This window comes from Furipterus horrens, unplaced genomic scaffold (genome assembly GCF_987537825.1).
Source record: "Furipterus horrens unplaced genomic scaffold, mFurHor1.1.pri manual_scaffold_7, whole genome shotgun sequence".
NCBI lineage: Eukaryota > Metazoa > Chordata > Mammalia > Chiroptera > Furipteridae > Furipterus > Furipterus horrens.
The window spans coordinates 45,727,207-45,752,107 of NW_028327177.1; the positions used below are offsets into that span (position 1 = coordinate 45,727,207).

Here is a 24,901-nt window from a genome sequence, read left to right on the forward strand (position 1 = left end):
AACAATGCCCTTCTTTCAAAAGTTCACATTATGTTTTAGTTACATCTACTCTATACCACCTAATCCAATAAATTAATTAACATGACTCCTGGCCTGAATAAAGTTAAAATCTACCAAAAATAAGAATGCTCTATCATAGTAAATGAATATCCTGTCATGCTTCAAAGTGATAATACTGACATATTCTCAGAAGGACAGTGAATTTTTTCCGATAATACAAATACAAATAATATCTTGTTATCAAGTAGCTTTTATGTGTCACACACAGTGCTAGATATCTCTGTGTGTGTGTGCGCACACGTGTGTGTCGTCGGCAGCCGTCCGTCTCGAGAGACGATGGTGTAGCTTCTTAAGAGTCTATCTGCACCGCCGAGAATGGCTGTGCAGTCTGACTCGGGAGTGACACGGTATCTGTCTCCTCCCGTGTTGAATCGACATCTTACGATGATGCTGGAGTGTCCTCTCCAGTGAAGCTGAAGCTACAGAGCCTGGGCAGGGTGATATGGAGGGTCTGCTGTTGCCCATGCAGCAGACCCCCCCTCTCTTCGCAGCTGAAGGGCCCAAGGGAAAGACGGAGTCAATACAGCTTGGCTTCAGGTGCGCCGCAGGAGTTGCCGGTGTTGACTACAACGTCAAACCGCCTTAGGGACTCCGGCTCCGGATTTTCTGTCGGGGTTTACTCCCTTAGCCTTTCCCCTGAAGGGGTATGCCGCAAGGCAGCGGAGGTTTTTTGGAGTCAGAGTTTTCCTTTTCTTTCACGCGTGTGTGTATGTGTGTGTATTTCTACTAATCATCACAATAAGCCTACAAGGTAAGATTTAGACCTGTTTTTTAGCCAGTCCCTAGGCAGGGAGATTAAGTAACTTGCCCACAATAAAGAAATGCTGGCAGTGGCTGACTGAGGACCCATTTTCCTCACTGACTTGTTCCAAAGCTTATAGGTTTTCTCTATCCCAAGTAGTTGTCAAATATTTATATCTTTAGAATTATGACCTCTTGTTATCTCCAATAAACTTCTTTGCTAGCTCTTACATATCAGATAGCTAAGAGTAAAGTTTTCCTGGCTTAAATGAGGCTGGGAGTAGAAGGTTGCCTACCTTCACCCCCCTCTACCATCACCAGAGCCTGGCCAGAGACCCTCAGAGAAATCTGGGGCCTGCAGAATGTTCAAAGAGCATCGCTCTGTACCATGCTCTTCCAGCTGTGCAGGTGCCTCACCTGGTCACCACCCAGCCACAGTCCATGCTGCACTGTGCAAACATAACAGAATTGAACACATGAATAAAAATGCAGACTGTTGAAACAATGTTACCAAACAGCAATGGGGGTCCACCGCCACCCTCTAGCGAAATTCCAAAGGCAAAGGATTGGTGATAAAGGAAAGGAGTCTTTATTAAAAAGCTTCACAATTTTGGAACAACAGCTTTCCACAAGAATTAGTCACTTAGGCCTAACAATTAAGGCTAAACTGTTTAACTGTTTAATTACAGCTTTAGTATCTTAAGCCGGCCCTGGCTGGTTTAGCTCAGTGGATTGAGCGTCGGCCTGCGAGCTAAGTGTCGCTGGTTCGATCTTCCAGTCAGGGTACATCAGAGAAGGAAAACTCTGACTCCAAAAAACCTCCGCTGCCTTGCGGCATACCTCTTCAGGGGAAAGGCTAAGGGAGTAAACCCCGACAGAAAATCCGGAGCCGGAGTCCCTAAGGCGGTTTGACGTTGTAGTCAACACCGGCAACTCCTGCGGCGCACCTGAAGCCAAGCTGTATTGACTCCGTCTTTCCCTTGGACCCTTCAGCTGCGAAGAGAGGGGGGGTCTGCTGCATGGGCAACAGCAGACCCTCCATATTACCCTGCCCAGGCTCTGTAGCTTCAGCGTCATTGCGATGTCGATTCAACACGGGAGGAGACAGATACCGTGTCACTCCCGAGTCGGACTGCACAGCCATTTTCGGCGGTGCAGATGGACTCTTAGGAAGCTACACCATCGTCTCTCGAGACGGACGGCTGCCGACGACGACGCCGAGTATCTTAAGCCTATCAATTAAACCTAAACTCTTTAACACTTGAGTTGTCCTATCAACCCCCCCCCACCATTGGTTTTAACTGTCTTCTTTCTAGAAGCTTAGTTTACAAACTAAAACAACATAAGATACAAAAGCTACACAATTTTGGAAGAATGGCAGGCTTCTGCCTCAGAGCTTGTTCCCTCTAGAAAACCCAAAGAATATACCTGCCCAGAGTTCCTCCCCATCCAAAATGCCACACATTGGGAAACACAGGCAGCTGCAGCATGATCATCCAGACGTCTTCTAGGAAGAAGAGCCTGAGAGTTCTTCTATTTCCAATCTTCTCACCCATAATTCCATGTACTCTGGAGGTATTCAGCTTCTCAGCCAATCCCATCTTACCTACCTATTTACCATTTGCCTTGGGCAGCCTCCTCTTCTGGCCCTTTCTACCCCTCCCCAGTGGTCTGATCAGATTTCTCTGTATCAACAACACTTCTCAGACCCTGTAATAATTTATTAGATTTTGGGCTCCATAATTTAAAGGGGGAAGTTAGAGAAAGTTCAGAAGAAAACATCATAAAAGCAACTAAAATTATGATAAATGAAATAAGTCAGACAGTGAAAGACAAATACCATACAATTTCACTTATATGTGAAATCTCAAAAACAAAATAAATGAAGAAACAAAACAGAAACTACCTCATAGAGACAGAGAACAAATTTATGATTACCAGATGGGAGAAGGGTTAGGGGATGTGTGAAAAGGCTAAGGGATTGAGAAGTACAAATCGCCTGTTATAAAAACAGTCATGAGGATATAAAATACAGCATGGGGAATATAGTCGATAATATTTTAATAACTTTGCATGGTGCCAGGTGTGTACAGACTTATCAGGATGATCACTTCATAAGGTATGTAAGTATCTAATCATTTTGTTGTACATATGAAACTAATATAATATTGAATTGTTAACTGTAATTGAAAAATAGAAGTTAAAAATTTAAGTGGCTGAAAGGTGAAGGGCAGAAAGTAGTAGCAGAGAAGAGAAAATGTGAAATTTCTAAGCCTGTAATGCAAAGACTTAGGCACATTCAAGCCCATGATGGTCATTAGAAATAGGACAGTGACTACTGATGCTCCATTTTCTCTGATGCTAGACTAAGAAGAGAGGTGCCATTTCAAACTAAAGGAATTTAATCTGACCAGAGGGCCTTACTAAACTCTTGAGTTATCTAAGTAAACTTTTTTTTCATAGAGAAATTTAAAAGCAAGAAACAAAGGTTTATAAATAAGGATTGTGGGAAATCTCTAAGGTATCTTCAACCTCTGTGCTTCCATAAGGCGTCAAGCGAAACATCAGAGGACCTCTAAACTGCCACTCAAGTCACACTGAGGGAGTTGTCAGAGGGCACAAAGGTCCACAGGCATGGGGTAGGTGGATCTGGGTTCAAGTTCCAGGTTTCCCACTGCCTGACAGCATGTCTTTATGCAAGTTATTCAGCTGTTTTAAGTCTCTACTTAACTCATGTGTTAAACAGAGAACATAATAGCACCTACATCATAGGGTTTCCATGAGGATAAGAAACTCAATATAAGCTGCATGATTTGGGATCCTAAATACAGGAGACACTTAGTAAATACCAACTTTTATTATTATTATTAATTTTATTTTAATGTTATTGGCAAGTGTGCAAAAAACTAGGAAAACTTTGTGCATGATTGAAAATTTAGCTGGCTCATATTTTCAATTTATCTACAAGGCTGCTCTGATATAAAGGAATTTTTAAACTGACATTAAAATAAAAATTTGTTTCAAGATCATTTCTTTTGTAAGGATAAATGATCTAGATATTTTAAAAACTCATCTACACTGGTTTCTTAATTGAAATAGTCTATGAGTCTTTAGTAGGGAGAAACTAAGAATAGTCTGAAAGCCAAGAATATATGCTATTATGAAGGCTTGGGCTTCTTGGCTGAAGCAGTTTTACATGCTATTTAATGTCATTTTGAGTTGGGCTATTAAGTAAAGCTTAGGGATATATAGTTTTTCCATAGACATGGGTCTAAATTATTATGCTGAAAACAATGTATAACTTTAAAGCAATTGGAACTAATTTCATTTCACCACATAGACCAGAATTTATATTCCCAAAATGAGTGTTGCATTCAAAGTAGTCACCTGGGGAGGCTACTAACTTATTTAGTTATTGTTCCCTGAGTTCAAAAGATTCTTGAAACTCCTCTTTTAGAACTGTAGTCAGGAAAAGTTTATGAGCCACTTTGGAAAGTCAATCTTGTTATATTGTTTTCACACCTCATTCTTTTCCCCAAACATCACTCAGATATAACCCACAGACTTGGCTTCAAGTGACTATTAGCTGTTTCCAAAAATCAAATTCACCATCAAAAGACAAAGTGTTGTCTGAGGATATGTAAAACAGTGTTCCACAGGCTCTGAAGAGAAATCCAGTACAGAAGGTCTCAAATATTCCAAGTAAAAGCAGTGTTATTGATAGAATCTTCCACTTTCTCAGAAGGCTGATCTAAGGGGACAACATTTGTGTGAACATGTTCTGGTTTATCAAATGAGGGTCATCAGATTCATGACTTTGAGGTCACACGCCAGATAGGAGACTTTGTTTCTACCTTGTGCTAAAATGTATAGGGACAGTGGAAGCGATTTTTTTTAATGTACAGCATAGGACAGTACTGAATTAAGTTACAAAAGTTCTCTGTTGCCACTACCAATAGTAAAGAATCACAATGCTCAGTTCAATTGAGGGTTAGTAAATTCAGAATAAAAGAAATGATCTCTTTTTATATGATGAAGTAACTTACAGAATTCATGCCATGGAGACAAATACTGAGTCTAAATCTGGAAACGGGATGGATCATTTTATGACTGTTAATGTAAAATTTGCAGCTCTGTAAGCCCAGATCATGATTTCAAGATAATAAAATCTCATGCTTCAGGGTGTAAGTTAATCACCTGCAAGGACCAGGAAGAATTTTTCATTCAGAAGTAACAATGCACAATTGAGTCAGTTCATAAATTTTGTTTAATTTCCAGTGCATCAAGTATTGGTCAGTGCTAAGAACAAGAATCAAATTAGAAGGATGATTAATCTTATTTGGCTCAGCAAATCCTATATTGTTGCTCCCACTGAATTTTATGTCTTGTGTTTATACTTTGTTTTTTAAGTAAAAATTGCTTTGTCAATTTTTAATTTTTATAGCACTTATCATCCCGGAATGGGGACATTTATACACTCTGCAGTGTTATCTTCATTATACAAAGTAAATGGGATCAAACTTACATTGGATAATCAACAATTTGGTTATTAAGAAGTATCTTAAGGTTTATGGAGTTGTATCTCTTGTGGAAGATTCTACTAAGAAGACCAAAAAGTCTCTCTTGCTATGCATACATTCATTTTGCTTATAGAGAGTATCTTTCAGAATCAGGGGTCCAAAAGCACAGGAAATAGAACTTGTTCAGAAACCGATAGCAAGAACACAGTTTTTGCATAAAAATATCTGATTAAAGGGTTGGTTTCAGTTGTGTGTACAGTAATAAAATCACATTTATCAGGTTACCTGTACAAAGCACACACCACTAAAACAAAACTCGTTAATGTGTTCAAAAATAGAAACAAATGCAAATTATTAAGTCTATATGAGAAAATAGTTCTACTTTATGAAAAGTAGCTATAGAGATCTTCATATACAATATAATTAGTTTGCAAAATTGTAGTCTTGCTTTCATATTTTAATTAGGAAAAAATGACAGTATATTAAATTTATGATTTTTTTATATTCCCATTTAATCAGATTATGAATTCATGACACTTTGCTATGGAAAATGAACTTATTCTTCCTATCTTCCAAAATAGTAAAATAGCTCTGTAATTAATAGGTGGCCTGTTGTATTAGTCTGATTAAGAATTAATCAGAAATGAAACTAGAAGTAGGTTTTATCCCTGTCTAAATGAGTAGACCTTTACATAAAGATGTTGATTCTCAAAATATAAGCAGAGCACAGTCAGCTTCTCAACTGCCTGCATTCACCCAAAATCCAGTGGGGAATAAAGGGTGGGTTAACCAACCAAAGGGCTAAGCTAACGAAGGTAATTTCTCATCACTCCTAGAAGGGCGTGGTTTGTGCTGAGAACAAAAAGGAAAGTGGAATATCAATCTGATATTGTGTAGGTTTTCAAAGATTTCAGACCTTTCCTCACCCCTGGAGAAGAGGAATGACATGTTTTGTCAGGGTCTTAGTAAGGGCAACAGTGATTATGTGGAGTATTGTTCAAGGAGCGTCATTCAGTCATTCAACAAACATGTTTGTAGTCTCTGGGTAATTGGCATTGTGCCAGATGTATGGGACACAGAAATTCAAGTCACTCTCATAAAAAAGATCCTTTTCTTGATGATAGAGGACTTCATTTTATAGAGAGAATACAGGGACAGAATGCCTTTTGTGGTGCTTGCCATGTACAGTCACATAGCTAGACACATTATTTATCTTGTCACATTAAATATTTAGAAAGTAAAGAGAAATCATGTAACTTCCCAAAATTCTTTCCCCCTCTATGTCATATATTATGTTTCAAATGCTGTCTATATCATTACTTTTAGAAATCGATTTAGTTTTGCCCATATTCCTTCTAGTGATTAAAAGGTACTGCTATTTCCTTTTTTTTCCCTCCATAGCCTGGGATACCTCATCTCCCTTTGTTGTGTGAATTTCTTTTTGGTATTATTGTTGTTCTATCACAGTTGTCCTCCCCCCCACCCCCGTTGCCCTCCTCCGCCCAGCCCACCCCCTGCTTCCATGGTCAATCCCCAGAATAGGTTTAGTTTTACTGATCTTCACATGGTTTAGTCTAGAGAAGATAAATGACAAAGAAACAGCTGAAGAGACAAAATGTTTTGTGTTTACAATGAGAAATGAGAGCCTTCACAAGCTTGGCAGTAAAGTATTTCAAATTAGGTTGCAATTTATTTCTATGTATCTGTAACTCCATATTTCTGTCTCTACATCTATCATCTATCTAGATGTTGGACCACATGCTGTTATTTAAACAGTAAAATTCAGGAGAATTTGGTACATTGTTTATTTTGAATCAACACTGAGGAAAACCATTAACATGTCCACACCTTCACTCTTCTAGGCTATAGTTGGGAAGCTACCAACTTCCTAAATCCTCCAGGAAACTGTCAATGTCCTTAGCCTAGAATATGAAATTCACTATGCAGATACTATTCCAGGAAACATGAAACAATGATTATTTTAATATTGTACCTGAATGTATATAATTTAACTATGCATTTGAGGCAGTAAAAACCAGTTTATATGAGGCAAGAAATATGACTATTTAAATTGAAATGTATGTTCTATTTGCCACTTTAAATATCTGTGCAGTTTAGTAATTCTTCTGCACCAGTATTTTTAATTGAAGATTATTGCCATGAAATGGCCCACTGAGAAAAGATGTTTGTGGTTCTCACCTATAGAGTTATGACATACATTCATCTATTGAAGGTTCCAAGAAGCCCTGCTATAAAGGCACCCACTCAATCTTATGTAACCCAGTGCTGTCTTCACACATACTTTATTATGAACCTTGTTTTTTTAAAGATATTTATTTTTTCACAAACCCCTTCAATACAATTTGGAAACTGCGTGCCAGGGGGCAAAGTGGTTGTTGCACCTAGAACTGCTTTCTAGGACTGACTATCCATCCATGAAGCCAGACCAGCTCCTTGCTAAGTGTCTATGCTCATTAGGATTACTCATTATTAGTATAAGTGTTTCATAAGTATATTTCCTTATATCTGTTTAATTTAAACAAATGAAGTTATTACATTGTTGTAATTCTTGGGATGATTATATGATTATGTCTGAACAACATGTCATATATACTTCTGCACATTTGGTTTATGTATTCATAGGTGCATATGTAAGTTCAGGAGAGAGATATGTATGTGTGTGTGTATATATATATATATATACATATCATATATCATATATATAATATCACTAGGTAATGGGGCAATTATTGGCCACAGAAATAAAAACAAAAACATTTTACAGTTACCTATATTTCATAGGTTTGAGAATATGGCAAATATGAGTAATTTTCCTTCTGTTTGAGTTAAAAACATCAAAAGGCAAAAACTAAAGATGCACCAAGTATTAGGTGTTATAGCTAACTGCTCATTGTGTAATCATTTCTTCCCTGTGACAGTGACACAGTGTGTGACTAAATATGACATTAGCCCTTCTGTAATAGGCTAGGAAGGGGAAATGCAAACACAATGACAGCCCTTTCCCCAATGACTTAAACACATAGACATACAACAAACACATAATCATCTTGGCATGTATGGAATGACTTTTGAGGCGTATCAGTGCAGTACATGTTATTGTATGTAGAACTAGTCACTGTTTATGCAGCCTGAATTAACCTAATTGACCTTTTCCTTGAATTGTCCACTACTCTGTGCATCAACAAAAAGACTTTAAATGGAAGCAAAACATTTTTTGACTTAATTTTTTTTCATTGAAAGCACCTTTTAGGTACAATATTGAATAAAGCTTCTTTCTTTAGTCTCAAGCCTCTCCTTGAAAATTTCTATGAACAATTTTTGACATTTTTAATGTTACTGCAGAAGACAGGGAGTCTTAGTGTCCGCTGCACCAACATTGACACAGAGAAAAATAATGAAAGAATTCTTTGGAGGGACTTGAACTCTTTGGGTACATCTTAATATATACTCTGCATGGAGTATTCAGTCTCATGGTGCCCCAGATTCCTACAGTTTGGCATATTTTCATAGATATCAGTTGTGTCCTTTCCAGAGAGACAGCACGTGGGGTACTAGTCCATGTAACCAGCCTTCCCTTCTCAAGTTGGCACACACATGTGGTTTTCATTTAATTTCCTACATTATTGGAGCAAAATGAGTTGTGCTGCTAGCAAGGTCATAGGCTGACACAATGCTCCCATGTCGAGTTTCATGTCTTCATGTGTGATGAACCAGTCTGCCTAACATGCCTGTAAATGAACAGAGTTACACAGAGCTGGAGGAGCTCAGAGAGACTCTACATTGCTGGGAAGAACAAGAAACTCATTCTGACTTATAAACTGAGTCGGCATGACACCGAGGCCATAGAATAAGGACATATATGCATCCTCAAGACCTTGTTTTGACAAAGTGATGTTTTTCTCCAGAACGACATTTTAGCATTTTCTTTCTTCAGCTGGTTTCACCTTTCACCGTTTGTTCTGTCTGCCTCTTCCTCTCAGCAAAGTAGGAGGTCAGTTCATGCCCAAAAATAAATGCCTCAGGGTTAATTCTTGATTCTTTTCAGTTTTGACTGAAATGCCTCATTTTTAAACCATTTAAAAGATTATTAGGAAATGGCCATATGAAGATATGAAAAACATTAGGGCAAAATTACATTCATTTATGATGGAGTCTAAAATTTCTAATAAAGATTATTTTTATCCAGTTCATTATGGGGGACAATTCATCACCAACTTCTTTAAAAATCAAGATGAGTTCTATGGTTACTTTGAAGATATATTAATGTGGTTTTATATGACTTCAGAAAGGTATTTTAGAACTCTTAGCTTCCATATCCATTTCTATCAACCAGCTTTGATTTCTTTGTACAAATATCTAGGCCAAGGCCCTTTGAGAACAGAAAAAGAAAAAAGAAAAAACTAAACATATAATCAATAGAAGAACTCCAACACTGAATTACTTTCAAAGTGAACTACACATGTATTTCCTATTAGGACAATGATGGCATCCATCCCACCTTGATCTTTTTCTCTTTATTTGAATAATGAGAAAAGCCACCAAGTTAGGGCTTAGCATTTAGAAAAAGAAAAAAAAAATGTCCTCATAGATTGTTTTAGATTTCATAACAGAGACAGAAGAAGCTCAGTTTTGCATAAATTAACTTACAAATAATGGCGGCAGAGTTCTTGTATACAAGAGTCAAGAATAGTAATGGGTGTTGATTCCTGTGGAAGTTCATGTGAAAACTCACAGAACATCTTGTTAATAGAAATCAACACTGTGTGTGTACATCTTAACTTTGCTCTTGTTTGTTTCCTCCACAGAGCTACAGTGAACCTGTTGATGTTAAGACTTCTCAACCTCCTCAACTGATCAATTCAAAGCCGTCAGTGTTCCATGGGCCCAGCCAGGCCCATTCAGCTCTGTACCTAAGTTCCCACTATCACCAACAACCAGGAATGAATCCCCACCTAACTGCCATGCACCCAAATCTCCCCAGGAGCATAGCCCCCAAGCCGAATAACCAAATGCCAGTGACTGTCTCTATAGCAAACATGGCTGTGTCCCCCACTCCTCCACTCCAGATCAGTCCACCTCTTCACCAGCATCTCAACATGCAGCAGCACCAGCCACTCACCATGCAGCAGCCCCTTGGGAACCAGCTCCCCATGCAGGTCCAGTCTGCCTTACATTCACCCACCATGCAGCAGGTATGTGCTCACCTGCTGGGTTCCTCTGAAGATGTGCCGGGGCGGGGAGGGGGGGGGGGTCTGTTCATCCAGTAAAGAGGATAATAGGTGTTTTCCGTACTTCCATTTCAATGGAGAGAGAATTGAAAATATTCCAAGAAATATCCGCTTTCTGAAAAGTATAATTTACTGGTGGAGAGTTTGGGCAGCATCATACAATCACAACAGCTGATAAATGCTTCTTTGCATAATCACTGGTTTCCTTCTCACAGTATCCATTTTGCTTCACCTTTCTAATCACCCTAGTTTTCTGCTTGAGTAAAGTACATTTGTTATTTTGAGATGCCAACTGCTACTAAAGATCTCTTTGGGATTTAGAACTCTGTGTTTTTTTTAAAATATTGTTCAGATATAAGGAAGTCCTGACTGATATGACTGTTTAGTCCAATAAAATCTGCAACATGAAATGAGGCCCACTGTTTCTGGTCAGAAGTATCAATGGGTATGACCTTAAAAGCCCTAAGAAATGAAAATTGTAACCAGAGTTTTATTTTTAAATGGATACCTGGCTTATGCATATATTAGAAAACATAAGGGCTTTGGAAACCTCCCTGCCCACTCCCCAGTTATTGAAACCATTTGTGTGCAATCTTAGCATAACTTTTCTTTGAAATTAAGTTTTCCTTTTGGATTCTGCTTTTATTTTAAAACTTGGAAATGAGGAGCAAATGCTGTAAACTAAATCAAGCATAAAACATTTAAAAATCATAAAAACTTGTTTTAAAAAATAGGTAAAAACCTACAAATAATAACAAATTTATTTCACTTTTATAATCTAATTATGTTTTCCAGATCTATATTTAAATATGAAAATATAACCTTCATATAGAATTGATGTCTAGGCCTCTGTGGAAGTGGCATCTGTAGTTGGATGGGGGCGGGGGTAAGATGCAGAAGAACCAGAAGAAGGAATTAAATATAGGTAGTCTCAAATTAATTTTATTACTGTACTTATAGACAGGATTTATTCATTTTTATTATTATAGTTATAGACACAATTTCTGAGAGCTGACAATAGCAAATATTAATATATTACCTTACTTAACCTTAATTTCAGAAAATTTATAATGTAGGAACTACCAGCATTTTCTTCATTATGCAGGTGAGGAAACTCAGGCTTGGCAGAGTTGAGTAATGTGCCCATGAGGTCAGAGCTGGAATTCACACCTCAGTCAATTCAGAAATCAGTCCCTGGATTCTTAAATACTAGACCCACTGCCTCTCATTCTTAATCATCCTTGTAGATTATTACCAAATTTATATTAGAAAATCTGTGTCTCATAGGAATTTGGAGGGTCTTTAAATTCTAGTTAATTCTGAGATTAAAATGGTTATGGAGAACGTAACTGAAGCCTTCCTTGGTCCCTAAGGCAAGGATATTGATAAAGTTCGACAATGTGCTTAGTTGTGTTCAACAGACTAAAGCTGTTGACTCTCTAGGGAGGATGACCGGGGAGGGGGGAGAAGGGGAGCCGACTTCTGCCATCTTGCCTTGCCTACAACAGTGTTTGCGATCAGCAAGTGATACTCACAGCATTAAATTTCCACTCTTTCCATCAGACATCATTCACAATAAAAGAGATACTTTGGTGTGTCCCTACATTTTAGTGAACCAATAGTGTTTGCATGAAGAATTAATAGTTAGAGGGATGTGTCTGTTGACTCCTACCTAAGGGATTTGCTGTTGTCTCAGGGTCCATATATTGTTCATACTTCTATAATATGAGGCTGTTTCTCTTTGGAGAAAGAATAGAGAAGTCACAGTCCCCGCAACAAGTTGAGGACTAGAGCTCGGCCAGAGACGACACCTCCTTTCTAATTTATCCAATCAGATGAGCTGGTCATGACCCTGAATAGTTTTCAACATTTCAGAATTACAGAAGGCCACATGTGAAAACTCAGGTGATTTGTCTTTCCATATAGAATCTGGACCGAATAGGAAAAAAAAAGAAAAAGAACAGATTACATTGGGTAGGTTTTCATCAATCTGTAAGTCAGTTCTATTAGTGTATCTCAAAAAGTATTCTTACCAAGATGGTAGGACTGATTTCAATTTACATTAATAGTAGAAGACAAAAGGGCTTGGACCCAAAGTGGAGACTGAAAGACTACAGTGACTAAAATCACTTTTAACAATGCCTTGATCATGGTAGGTAGTCAATAAAATAATGGTGAGTGTACAAATAAGAGAATTTTTTTAGTGAGTAGTAAGTGTTTAGATATTAGAAGAAGTTATAGACTCGTTTGCAGAATTTCAATTCCCTGGAAGATTTTATTTTATTATTTTCCTTGGAAGTTTTTTAAACTTTTATTTATTCCAAAAAAGATTACTAAAATCTCTAACATATGCCAGCCACTGTCTAGGCTCTGGAAATGGGATGATCAATAAGAGCAAATAATGAGGCCTCTGTCCCCATGGAGCTCACATCAGAGTTGGGTGGGTGGCAGGTGGTAATAAGATAAACAGGTAAATTAATAGGGTCCCCTGGAAAAAAATAAAGCAGGAGGACACACTACGGGTACCTGCAGGGGCCGCTAGCTGACAGGTAAGTAAAGCCCTATCAAGGGCTGGCACAGGCACCTAACGAATGAGAAAAAGAGGCAGCCGTTAGTATTGGAAGGCGGGAAGACTGTGGAAGGAATGCCAGGAGAGCAGCAGCAAGGAAAAGAGGCTCTGGACTGGAAGGACCACACTGGGCAGGAAGGGACTGGTCCAGGACATGGAAAGGCAGCCAGTGGGGAGCCTGGCGAATAAAGGAAGAGTGATGGGGGAGGAGGTTAGATCCATGAGCAGGTAATTGGAGTATGATCCCCCAGGTTCAAGGACTAGCAGCCCCAACAAGTTGGTAATCCTAAAATCAGAATTCAACAGTCCATCACCCCTTCATATTACTCAACTTATTACAATCACAACAGTGTGTAGGGGCCAATGTCTAAGTCATCAAAGTTGGTCCTCAGCCTGTCGAAGCACAGCCAAGTTGTGGATGAAATTACACCTGTCTGATGCATCACCCAAACCACCTATATCCTGAAGATGTTTGCTTCTGGGCTATGGGGCCATGTTTACATATTCAAACACCAAAGACAAAGACAAAGAAAAAGAAAAAGAAAAAGAAAGAAAGGGAAAGTTAATGGCTACTGTTTTTTAAAATAATGTCTCATATTTCAGTATTACTTTAGCTATTTTATTATCCTTTTGAAAATAAATGTATCCTTTAAAAAAATTATATATTCCACCAAGAATAATAGTGTCATTTTTTTCTAGAAAAATATTTTATACACTAAACTCATAGACCAGCTTGTTTTTGGTCCAGTTTTCTTCCTTTTTTTTTCTGTTCACTATATTGTCAAATGAGGTCAAGGGAAAAAATCATTAATATCTGTCAACTTCCTTTATAACCTTAAGAAAATAATCTTTGTATGATATCACACAGACAGATTTTCAATTTCCTTGTGTAATAAACAGCTTCTTTAGGATTTGGGTGTAATTTAAAGGTTTAAAAAAAATCACATTGAGATTGATGAATAAATCAGTTGTGAAGACAAAAACATTGATGCCTGTTGAAAATACCTCTCCAGACAGGCAGGAAATGAAATTAGTTCCCAGTAAAGTGTGGATATGAGGATCACTGTTTGGTTGTGCTGCAGGCTTTATAGGACTTGCTATGGTGGCACAACAGAACTGCTAGGGCTACAGAAATCTAATTAAAGAGCAAATGTCCCTTCTGACATCAAATTAATCTTTATCATGTTTCCTATTTTTATTTCAATCTGGCACCAGAAAATGAAATTTAAAATTCCAGGCATGCTACAAAACAGTTGGTGATTTTTCTCTTGAGCATTAAAATGCAAAATATTCAGTCTTGTTTAATTAGACTGCTAAGCCAACATTTTTCAAAAATTTATATCATCGTTGTTTCATATTTACATCAATAATAAAAATGTACTTAGCTCTAGGTTTGACCTCAGAATCTCTGTATATAGTGTTCAGGAGAATGTTTCATTTTCTAAATTGAAAGCAAGTAACATGATGTATTTTTCTTGGTCTTTTGTTGTTTTAATTTTAGTGATCTTAAATTTAGGCATTGGAGTTAAGTGAATTTTAAAGCTTTGAACTTTGTGGATAGCACATAATTTTGGTTTTATAAACTGACGTTACCCATTTAATCTTAGACTAATAACTCAAAAATTAATGTTCTCCTAATGTTCCCTGCCCAACCTTGAAAGCATTTTCATTGGATGGGGGTGAGGGGAAGCAATAGTGGTTTCTGTTGTTGGTTGTGTGGGGTGGGGAAGAAATGGTTTGGTTTGGTTTTTATTTAATTTTTACTTTTACATATGTTTCCATACTTTTCACTAACCTCAAGATATTTTTCAATTACTCTGTTTTTGAGACTTGTTTACTTTTAGGTTACATCTTGTCAAATGTGCAAAAATCTAATATGGACAATTTTATATTAAAAAGATAGGAAAGCCCTGGGAGTTACACATTTGTACTCCCTGTGCCTTTCCAACAGTAACTATAAGTAGTCTGTGTTAAACTGTATTTACTGGAAAACATAATTTATTTAGCCACTACTATGAGCTACTCCCTGAGACTATCCAGTAAGCAAGTCCCTGTGGCCAGCCCTTATGACAGGGGCTAAAATGGAAGTCAACACGAGGCACCTCGCTGTAGGAGTTTTTTCCTGTGTTTGCGCAGCCTTATACTGGATACTAGGGAAAAAAAGTCAGGAAAGCTGGACAATAAGCTCCATAAAGGCAATGCTGTAGAACCATAATGAAATGAATGCACTTCGTGGAAGCCAGTGGGACTCTGCATAACAGGTAGATGATGGTCTGGAGAAAGAGAGGAAATCAGCCTGGAAAGGGCTGGAGAACCAAACAGCCAGTTAAACCTTTTACTTACTGTTCACCTTGCTATTTTGGAAAATTTTTTATAGCTTGAGCTGCAAGTGGTCGCTACATAAACAAACTTATTTCCCATAAACTAATTGATAATTTAGGAAACATTCTATTTCTTTTCATCTGTGGGAGGTCAAATAACTAGGCTGGCTGAATTCTCTACTTTTCAATGATCTGTTTCCAATTATTCAAAGTTTTCTCATTCATCCACAGCTTTGATGGGAGTTAGTGTGGACATTGGCTTGAAGTCTTTATCATTTGAATGGAAAATAAATTAGTATCTTAAAGCCAATATAGAGAATTAAGGAAATTTGATAATAGGTATCTTTGAGTACAAGAGGACATTGAATGTCCCAAAGGGAACATTCATACATGACTAAAAGTCTAAGGAAATAGCCTTCGTTAAAAATCAATCCTCTGATCACTCTGATGAGTTTTAAAAAAAGAAAAAGTAAAAACTCAATAATATTATGCTTTTAAGAGCTCCCTGCAAGTAAATGGAGAATGGTTCATTTTTAAATAAGTTGATTTTTCAGTGGTTAAAACCATGTATGAAATTGGCTGCAAAAAGAGACAACCACAAGATTAATTAAGTTGCTTTTTTGGTCATTGCCAGCAAAGCTTGCTTATGCTGCTTTTGAATTCACCAGATAAGCTAAAAAAAAATCATAGTGTATAATGCTTTTTGTTTACCAGATATAGATATATACTTCAGAGATTCTATCCTTGATTTTTTAATAGCTTTGTGAGGATTAAAATTCAACATTTCACCATATCAGTGTATTAAAGGAATCTTCCTGAAGTCTGGTGATTATTTGCCTTTTAATAGACTTTTCAATTAAAAATTACTTGCTCCTTCTTACACTTTTCCTTCTCAGTGTTTTCCAATGGCAAGTTGTTTTGAATCTTCTTCCCTGTGTTAGTCCAACAACTGTGAAAAAGCTTTGGTTGAAATTTTTTAGCTGAGAAAAAAGTACAAATAAAAGAAGCAGATGGTCCCTTTGTGATTGAATGAAGAAAAAGGGTATTGAGAACAATATGTGAATAGGTGTAGTCTAATAAAACACTCAGCCACCTGCTGCCCAAATCCTTCAAAAAAAAGATTCTGTTGCATATTCTGTGGAATAAACTATTAACGTATCCTTAGGTTTGATAGAAAACATAAACTTTGAAGGGTTTAGATCCTTACCCTTTGTTTGGATTGAATCAGCTTCTCTATATTTTAAACTGTTTTTTAAATTCACTTTGTCTGCTCAAGAGTATAATTAAAGGTTTTCTAACAAATGGTTAAACAAGGGAAAGGTAAGAAGAATAAGGTTGTATTGTTTTAAGTTTTCTGCCCTTCGAAAAAACTTGCCCTTGCAGAGCCACAAACTAGAAGGTAGTAATGTGTTTGCAAACAATGGATAAATATTTAGGTGCATTTCTTCTTTAAAAGGCACTTCGATCCTTATTTGTGGACTGTTTCCCTTTCAGGGATTTACTCTCCCACCCGACTATCAGACTATAATCAATCCTACATCTACAGCTGCACAAGTGGTCACCCAAGCAATGGAGTATGTGCGTTCTGGGTGCAGAAATCCTCCCGCCCAGCCCGTGGACTGGAATAACGACTACTGCAGTAGTGGGTAAGCGGCCGGTCATCGCCACCTGGTGGTAGACAATACTCATAACATGCCTATCGTGCCCTGCTCCCTAGTCCATGGAAATATCCGTCTTTTTTCCTGCTTTCTAAAAGATTATCTGGAATGGTTCCATGTGCGTGAAACCAGAAGACACTGCTCCAGAAATGTTTAAGCAGTCTTCTAGCCATTCCAAGAATAAATGCCTTTAGATCCCTGTTTGCTTCAGATGTGGGTTAGCTAATAGTGCACTTTCCTAGGGCACAACTTCATCATCCTTCAAGTTATAACAAATAGACTTACATTCCCCTGCGGTCACCTGTAGCGCACGTCTTGTGTTCAACAAGACGTTTTTTGTTTTCTCTTCATACAGGAACATGCAGAGGGACAAAGCACTCTACCTTACCTGAAAATTTCAACACCTCTTCTTTCCACTGAGGAATTCAGGGAAGTCTTTTCACTATGGATTGCTTTGTACAGTCAAGGCAGTTCTCCATTTTATTAGAAAATACGAGTTGCTAAGCACTTAGGACCATTTGAGCTTGTGGGTCACCCACTCTGGAAGAAATAGTCATGCTTCTTTATTATTTTTTAATCCTTTATGGACATTGTTTTTCTTCTTTCCTGAAGGAAATTTGGACCATTCAGATTTTATGTTGGTTTTTTGCTGTGAAGTGCTGCGCTATAGTAACTGCCTTAGCAACTGTAGATGTCTCGGATAAAAATCCTGGATTTTCCATTGGTTTTCATAATGGGTGTTTATATGAAACTACTAAAGACTTTTTAAATGGCTTGATGTAGCAGTCATAGCAAGTTTGTAAATAGCATCTATGTCACACTCTCCTAGAGTATAAAATGTGAATGTTTTTGTAGCTAAATTGTAATTTGAAACTGGCTCTTTCCAGTTTATTGATTTCACAATAGGGGTTAAATTGGCAAACATTCATATTTTTACTTCATTTTTAAAATAACTAATAGTTCTATATTTTCAAAATGTTTGAAAAAAAAGTATTCCCAAATGATTTTAATTTAAAAATAAATTGGCTTTGTCTCATTGATCAGACAAAAAAGAAACTAGTGTTAAGGGAAGCGCAAACACATTTATTTTGTACTGCAGAAAATTGCTTTTTTGTATCACTTTTTGTGTAATGGTTAGTAAATGTCATTTAAGTCCTTTACGTATAACTGCCAAATGCTTACCTGGTATTTTATTAGATGCAGGAACAGATTGGAAAAATCTAAATTATAACCTTTACATATGACTCTGTATTATTGTTTCTTCATACTGTGTCTGTATTTAATCTTTTTTATGGAAACTGTTGCGCCTATTTATGAAATAATAAATATAGGTGTTTGTAAGTAAATTTGTTAGTATTTGAAAGAGGTTTCTTTGATGTTTTAACTTTTACTGGCAAAGAAAAAAATTCACGCTTGGTGTGAATACTTTATTATTTAGTTTTTACAGTGACATGAATAAAGCCAAACCTACTTTTCATTTAGCAGCAAATTAAAGTAACTAATCCTTATTTTTACATTATGTTGGTTGATGCAAATGGAAAATTATGATATTTAAGAACTTTCTTCGTATGGTATAACAGAGAAACTGCCCTAAAAGTCACACAAGCTCCAAGACTAAACAGACGGGTTCTTGATCTAAAAGGGTTGCTTCTTGGTTCTCAGCTGGTTTTAGTCAATTCTGTAAACTCCCCTCCTCCAAAAACAATAATAATAATTAATGTTGAATCAACCAAAATTCCTCAGGCTGCAGGCTTTTCACAAAATCCAGAAAACATTTAGGAATTGATTTGAGCCAAGGTTGGAGGAAGGGAAGGAGAAGCGTACTGCCAAGAATATATCTAAAGATGAAAGGTGAGCAACCAGACAGCAAAGAAGAAAGGGAAAGCCTCCAAATTTGAAAGCTGTTGATAAAAATTGAAATTCTTGCTGTTCTTTGTGCCTCTACAAGCTACTTCTCTTTCCAGAATTCCTGGGTCTCCCAAGAGAATTCTGAAAGTACTAAAGATTTACTAGGGAACCAAAAGCATTGAGAATCTGGCTGAAAGCTTGCATAGCATTTATATCTAAAAGAGCTAGTGAATTATTCCCTTACAGGGGGTTGCATTTTTAAAAGTTAGCCTGGTTGGAAATCAAGAGAATGGCTGATGTCTCTTTCATGAAATGTGTGAAATAAACTTAGCAATTTAACTAAATACAAATATATGCATTGTGTAATCCAGTCAGATTAAAAAGACAAAAGGTGTGCTTGCTTTGGAATGATTTTAGGCATTGTACAACCTTGAATCACTTGAGCATGTAATAACTAATAAATAATGCAGATCCAATGTGATTATTAAAATGACTGTAGCTGAGAGCTCTAATTTTCCTGTCTTGAAACTGTATAAGAACTCACGTGATTAAGTTCACAGTTTATTGTTTGTCTGTTTAGTATTTCAGAAATATACCAGCACTACTAATTACCTAATGTCTTTTATTTATTATATTATGATAAAGTAGAATTTTCGCCTGCAGTAAGTCTAAACTGAGAAGGTAATTACTGGGAAGAAAACAGCAAGCTCTGACTTTGACAGGCAGTTTGTGCAGGAAAATACAATGTTGTTTACAGCTTTTCTAGAACAGGTGTGCAACCAGGGTAGAGAGAGTGTTCAAACTCAATACCAAAAACAGTACAAAACAAATGTAAATAAAAGAAAAAAGCATCATAAATAAAAATTCTTGCCATGTGTGACCGTATTCTATTTGGACATCCATCAGTCTCTAAAGGACAGACCCAGTCAGGTGAAAAATCCCAAATAAACTTGGTGGCAGAGTGATTGAGCACAGAGGGGATTAGTGGGTTCCATGCCTCTGATGTTCTTTCCTGAAACACTGGGAATGCCCTCTCATCAACCTGATCTCTAGTGCGGTGAGGTGAGGTGTTGCCTGAGAAATCCTCCATCTGTTTAAAGGAAGCCAGCTTATGGCCTGGGCATAGTAGTTTGTAGCTTGAAACTCAGAAGAATAGTGAGGTGGTGCCCTGCTATAGTACTCTGCAGGATTCCTTCACTTCAAATAAAGTCATTCTGGGAAATTCGGCAACAATATTCAATATAAATATCTTTACCAACTCACCAAAATCAAAACTATACCTAATTTGAAGAGAAGAAAGAACAATATGTATGACAGTGGGCAGGAGAGGTTGAGTTGCGTCTCTACCATACACAAAATGAGTCATCTAAAATCCCAATGCACATTCAAATGTGAATGAATTGACAATGGAAAATTAGTCAAATAATGACTTCCAGTTAATCAAGTTAGTGAACACAGCTGTGGATAAAACTTGGTCTCTGTGACTCTTTTCACCTTGTTGCCTTAAAGGGAAAGATCCGCCTCTGAATAGGACACAAGCAACCCACTTAACACCATAATTACAAAGAAAAGTATGTCCCAACTGGGATTCGTTACTAAGAAATATTTTTAATTTATGAATTTAAAACTTAAAATAAGCATATCAACAATTTTCTTTATCCATGGACCTCTTGCCATTTGCAAAAAAGTTGTCCCACTCACTTGAAAGGTAACTAGATTGAGCCACATGAAATTGCCAATATTTGACTCTTGTACATACGAAAATGACTGAATCCTTGGGAAAAATACTGAAAGAGGTAAGTTATGTTTGCTGACAAGATGCCTCACTTCAGATCAGTCCCAGATATCTTCATTAAATCAAACAAAGAATATTTTAAATTACCAGATTTTAGTAAATAACAATAAATATTCTTATTTCTTTGTTATGGCAAAAAAATTATGTTAAAATTTGTAATAAGTAGGTTATCTGCTAGCACATGAAAGAATTTGTTACACACAGATGTTCTCTTAATGTTCATTGTTGAAAGAGGATTTGATCTGCATTTTCTTTTTCCATTCATAATTCTCACTTTAAGATAATGATAGAAACAGAGGAATTCATCTTTTTTGTTGACAATTGAACATTGAAATAGTGGTGAGGCAAAGTGCAAAATTCACATCATAAGTTTTAACCCCAAGTACTTATAATATTGGGTCACCTAATGGCTGAATTCATGTACGTCACCCAACAGTACAAACTTTTTGTCTCCCTAAAATAATTTATTTACCTCCAAAGCAACTTGAAATGCCAGAGCACATAGTAGGTACACAATAAATGCAATAAAATATAGAAAGATCATGGAACATCACAAATTATCCTCAATAGGAATTGTGTGCTGTTTCTTTGATGATTTAAAAACTCAATATAAGAGAAAGAACTTAATTGCAGACAAGCATTAGGAAGTAAAAAAGAATGGAAATTTTTCATTAAGAAATCTAAGGTTACAAAAATATTGAAAAAGTTTTAAAATGAGTTGTGCCCTATTTTTTCGGTCTACATAGTTGAAAAAGATTTTCGAGTTACAAAAGAAGATATAATACATATTAGTCACATCAAGAAAGTAAGAAGCAAAGGAGAAAAAAGGTGCTAGACAAGTAGGAGGACTGAGCTCAGGAGAGAAATTTCACGAGACACATCTATGGAATGCTAAATTGAAACATTGATGGGTAGGATGCTGATTTTTTTTCTAATTACCAAGTGTTAGTATGACTTGGTGAAATGGAGCCAATAAAACATCACATTCCCTGAACTTTGTCTAAATTACACCAGGATAAGAAGAAATGGTTCTATTTTTTAAGACTCATAAAGATTTCTCTAGGTTTATTTCGAACCAAGTTCCTGCATGGAAGAGAAAAGTTTCCAAATCCTTACACAAGACTCCAGTTAGTGGGAGGCAGGGATAATTTCTGAACCAACATGCACACACTTCACAATCCATGTGTATACAGACATTAGACTTTGCCTTCTCATTTCTCACTTGGGCAACATCTTGTTATTTGTATCCAGAACAAGATTACATCGTAGTAGGTAAGAAGAAGGTGAAGTTCTGGTTCCAGACCAGCAGGCAACTGAGAACAATGATGTATTTCAGCAGGGGTCAGAGTTGTGCCTTATTAAAGGAACCCACCAGCACTGTCATCATTTCACATTTTATTAGCAGCTTGTTAGCAAAGATGCTTGAAAGTGAAATTTCATCCACACTGACATGAGACCAGAAGAAAAAAGAAAACAAAACAACTGGGAAATAAAATGGAAAGACTTTACAATTCTACAGGGAAAAAAAAAAAACACATTCTAAAGAAAGACTATGAACCAAACTACGGTGTTTTAAAGGCTGCAGCATCCCTGTTTGACAATTGTGTGTTTACAATAAGCCTAAACATAATTGCTCTGATGGGCTGTCAGGGAAAAGATTAATTTGGCAAAGATTAGTATTGACTTGCTGTTTATTAAGGTTTTTAAACAGCTGTATCTGGCAGCATTCTTGTAAGTGCCTGTCATATCTGAAAATCAGCCTTACACCCTGGTGCTCGCCAGCTGTTACTAAACAATCTTCTACCACTTTGAATGTCTTTCTCCAGGCCAAACAGCAAGAGCAAACTATTGCCAAATGAGCCTTCTTCTCCTCCTGTCACTTTTTTTTTTTTTTTTTTTTTGAGATGGGGGTGGGGAGCTTCTGAATGCTGAAATGTCAGCTCCTGGCCGATGGCTTAGCTGATAAGAGGTGCCGGAAGTCAGTGGGCGGTTTGGGTGCTAGATGAATACGTTCCCCACATAGAGAGTGGTAGCGCTGTTAGTCACTTCACACAGACACAAAACCACAGCTTGCAACTGTTGTAAGGCAAAAGGTTTTAAAGACAGTTAGAAAGCGGTGATCAAAGATTTAGAGCCAGCAGATATCCAAAACGAATGTTTTGTTCCCTCAGCCTGGCACACGCCCTATCAGCCATAACACTGGGAAAAGACCCCACAGTGGGATGCTGAGGAAAAATTCAGTCATGGCCATGAAACGTGATCATGTGAACTGAGATTTCTCCCTAGACACTGAGAGAGGACGAACCACTCTTGGTCACATGTGCACCTCACATTTTGATTGAGGAGAAACCTGTAGAATAAGACAGGTTTGGATGTTTTGAAGTCTGAGAGAAAGGGCAGATTGAGTTTTGTACTGGAATAAGACCCAGTGGTTTCAAACCTAAGTACAGTCATAAAGGCAATGGAAAGAATAACATTCCAGTGCAGTTAAACATTAAGCCATAAAGGTCCCCGTGTTATGGGGAAACTCACAGGAATCTTTCCTATATGATTATTTTTTCGAGGATTAATCTCAACCTTTTCCAGTTGTATTGGACTAGAATGAGTTGTCCGAGCAGATATAAAAGGACATTGTCATCTCTTAACCTTTTCACTATGCTTTCCATTACCCCGGGATAGGGGTGGGGGAAGGGAGGAAATTGGCCTAGAAGCTAAGTTTTCTGGAAGGATATTTAAGACAGGATTTGCCAATGTTTTAACTCCCCCCACCCAATACATTTTTTTAAGTCCTTGGTATTGATGCAGTCTGATGCTTGACATTTGAATTGAGATCAAATCCTGTCGAATTCTAAGACATAGCCCAACAAACCATACTGCTCAGCCCTGAAAGTATGCCATTCCTCCTTAGACATCTAAGAACTCTATCCCTAATCCTTTCCACATACCATGATGTGGGTGAAAGGTAGATAAGAAACAGTACTAATTCAGCGCTTACAATTAGAGAAATGAAGTGACTTGCTATTGGGAACAGAAGGCAAGATGTGTTTTTCGCTGAGCCCCAATGCACCGCACTGAGTGGGGCTTTCTGCTCAGAGTTTTAATTCTTAGTCCTGCTGATGCTAACTAAGGCTGTGGACAAAGGAAAATCTAGAGTGTAGAATTCACTTTAAAACTTATCTGTGACTATAACTCATACTATTCTAAGTCTGGCTGTGTTTTAGGGCAAGAGCTGAAATTAGACCAGATGCTGGATTGTGCAGAAATGCATCCTCTCTATTTGATCTGATGGTGCCATAGACCTTACTCAAAAAGGGCCACTCTGTTGCTGGAGTCAAAGCACATCTATTGCTAATTAAATTCAGAGACTACAGCACCAACTTTATATTCCTTAAAAAATTAATATTGTGTTTAATAGAATCTAATAAAGGCCAGAGTGGGGACAAGGGTATCACATAGGTCTTTTCTTACCATGTTTTGCAGGAGAACATTTGGAAAAAAGCTTTTTCTTCATAGCTTTATAGGTTTGGTTGCCTTTCAATTATTCAGATCAGGAAGCTGAATATGGGAAGTGATGGAATAAACTAATTCAAAGATTAATTCTGATAAAGCTAATAAACTAAGTGAGGGATCCCAATGATCTGTGGAGGACCCCACTGTGGTTCCACAAAAACCAAGGGAACAATGAATGAAAGGAAGCTATCCCCACAGGATAGATAAAGTCTGTGGATAAAGTGTGTAGATAAAGTCCTTCCAGAAACCCAGCATACTGGCATGGTGCTCAAATATAGATATGTACCATATGAAAGTAGCATGCACTAATAATTATTGTTAGATTTATCTTTGATCTAGTTTTATACAGTTTCCTAAGCCCAAGGAAACCTCTTAGAATTCATCTCTCTGCAAATTATAACCCATTCTGTGGAGTATTTTGGTTTTTTTATCAAAGTAGACTGACAGAAACCTAAATCTGGTGTTGTCAAGAGGTTCATATAAGAAGAAGAAAGATTGGTATATCTAAATAAACTGCAATTTCCTGGAAATATTACACAATATAAGTATCTACAAAGCTATACTAGCTGTTGAGTTGGGTCATTTTTAACACCTGGTTTCAAGATGTGGTTTCAGCAGACCAACATAACA

At 37.2% G+C, this 24,901-nt stretch overlaps 1 protein-coding gene across 2 annotated transcripts in view; it reads left to right on the top strand.

Annotated features, from left to right (window-relative positions):
- TOX (thymocyte selection associated high mobility group box) overlaps positions 1–19,577 on the top strand; it is a 318,751-nt gene extending 299,174 nt beyond the window's left edge. The window contains exons 7-9 of one of the 2 annotated variants that reach the window (XM_090283657.1): positions 10,148–10,534; positions 16,955–17,106; positions 17,474–19,577. In XM_090283657.1, the coding sequence (XP_090139783.1) occupies positions 10,148–10,534; positions 16,955–17,106; positions 17,474–17,510 (576 nt within the window). In that variant the 3' untranslated portion in view covers positions 17,511–19,577. The remainder of the gene's footprint in view (positions 1–10,147; positions 10,535–16,954; positions 17,107–17,473) is intronic. The other variant, XM_090283658.1, reaches the window with a different exon arrangement.
- Positions 19,578–24,901: the final 5,324 nt, after the last annotated feature.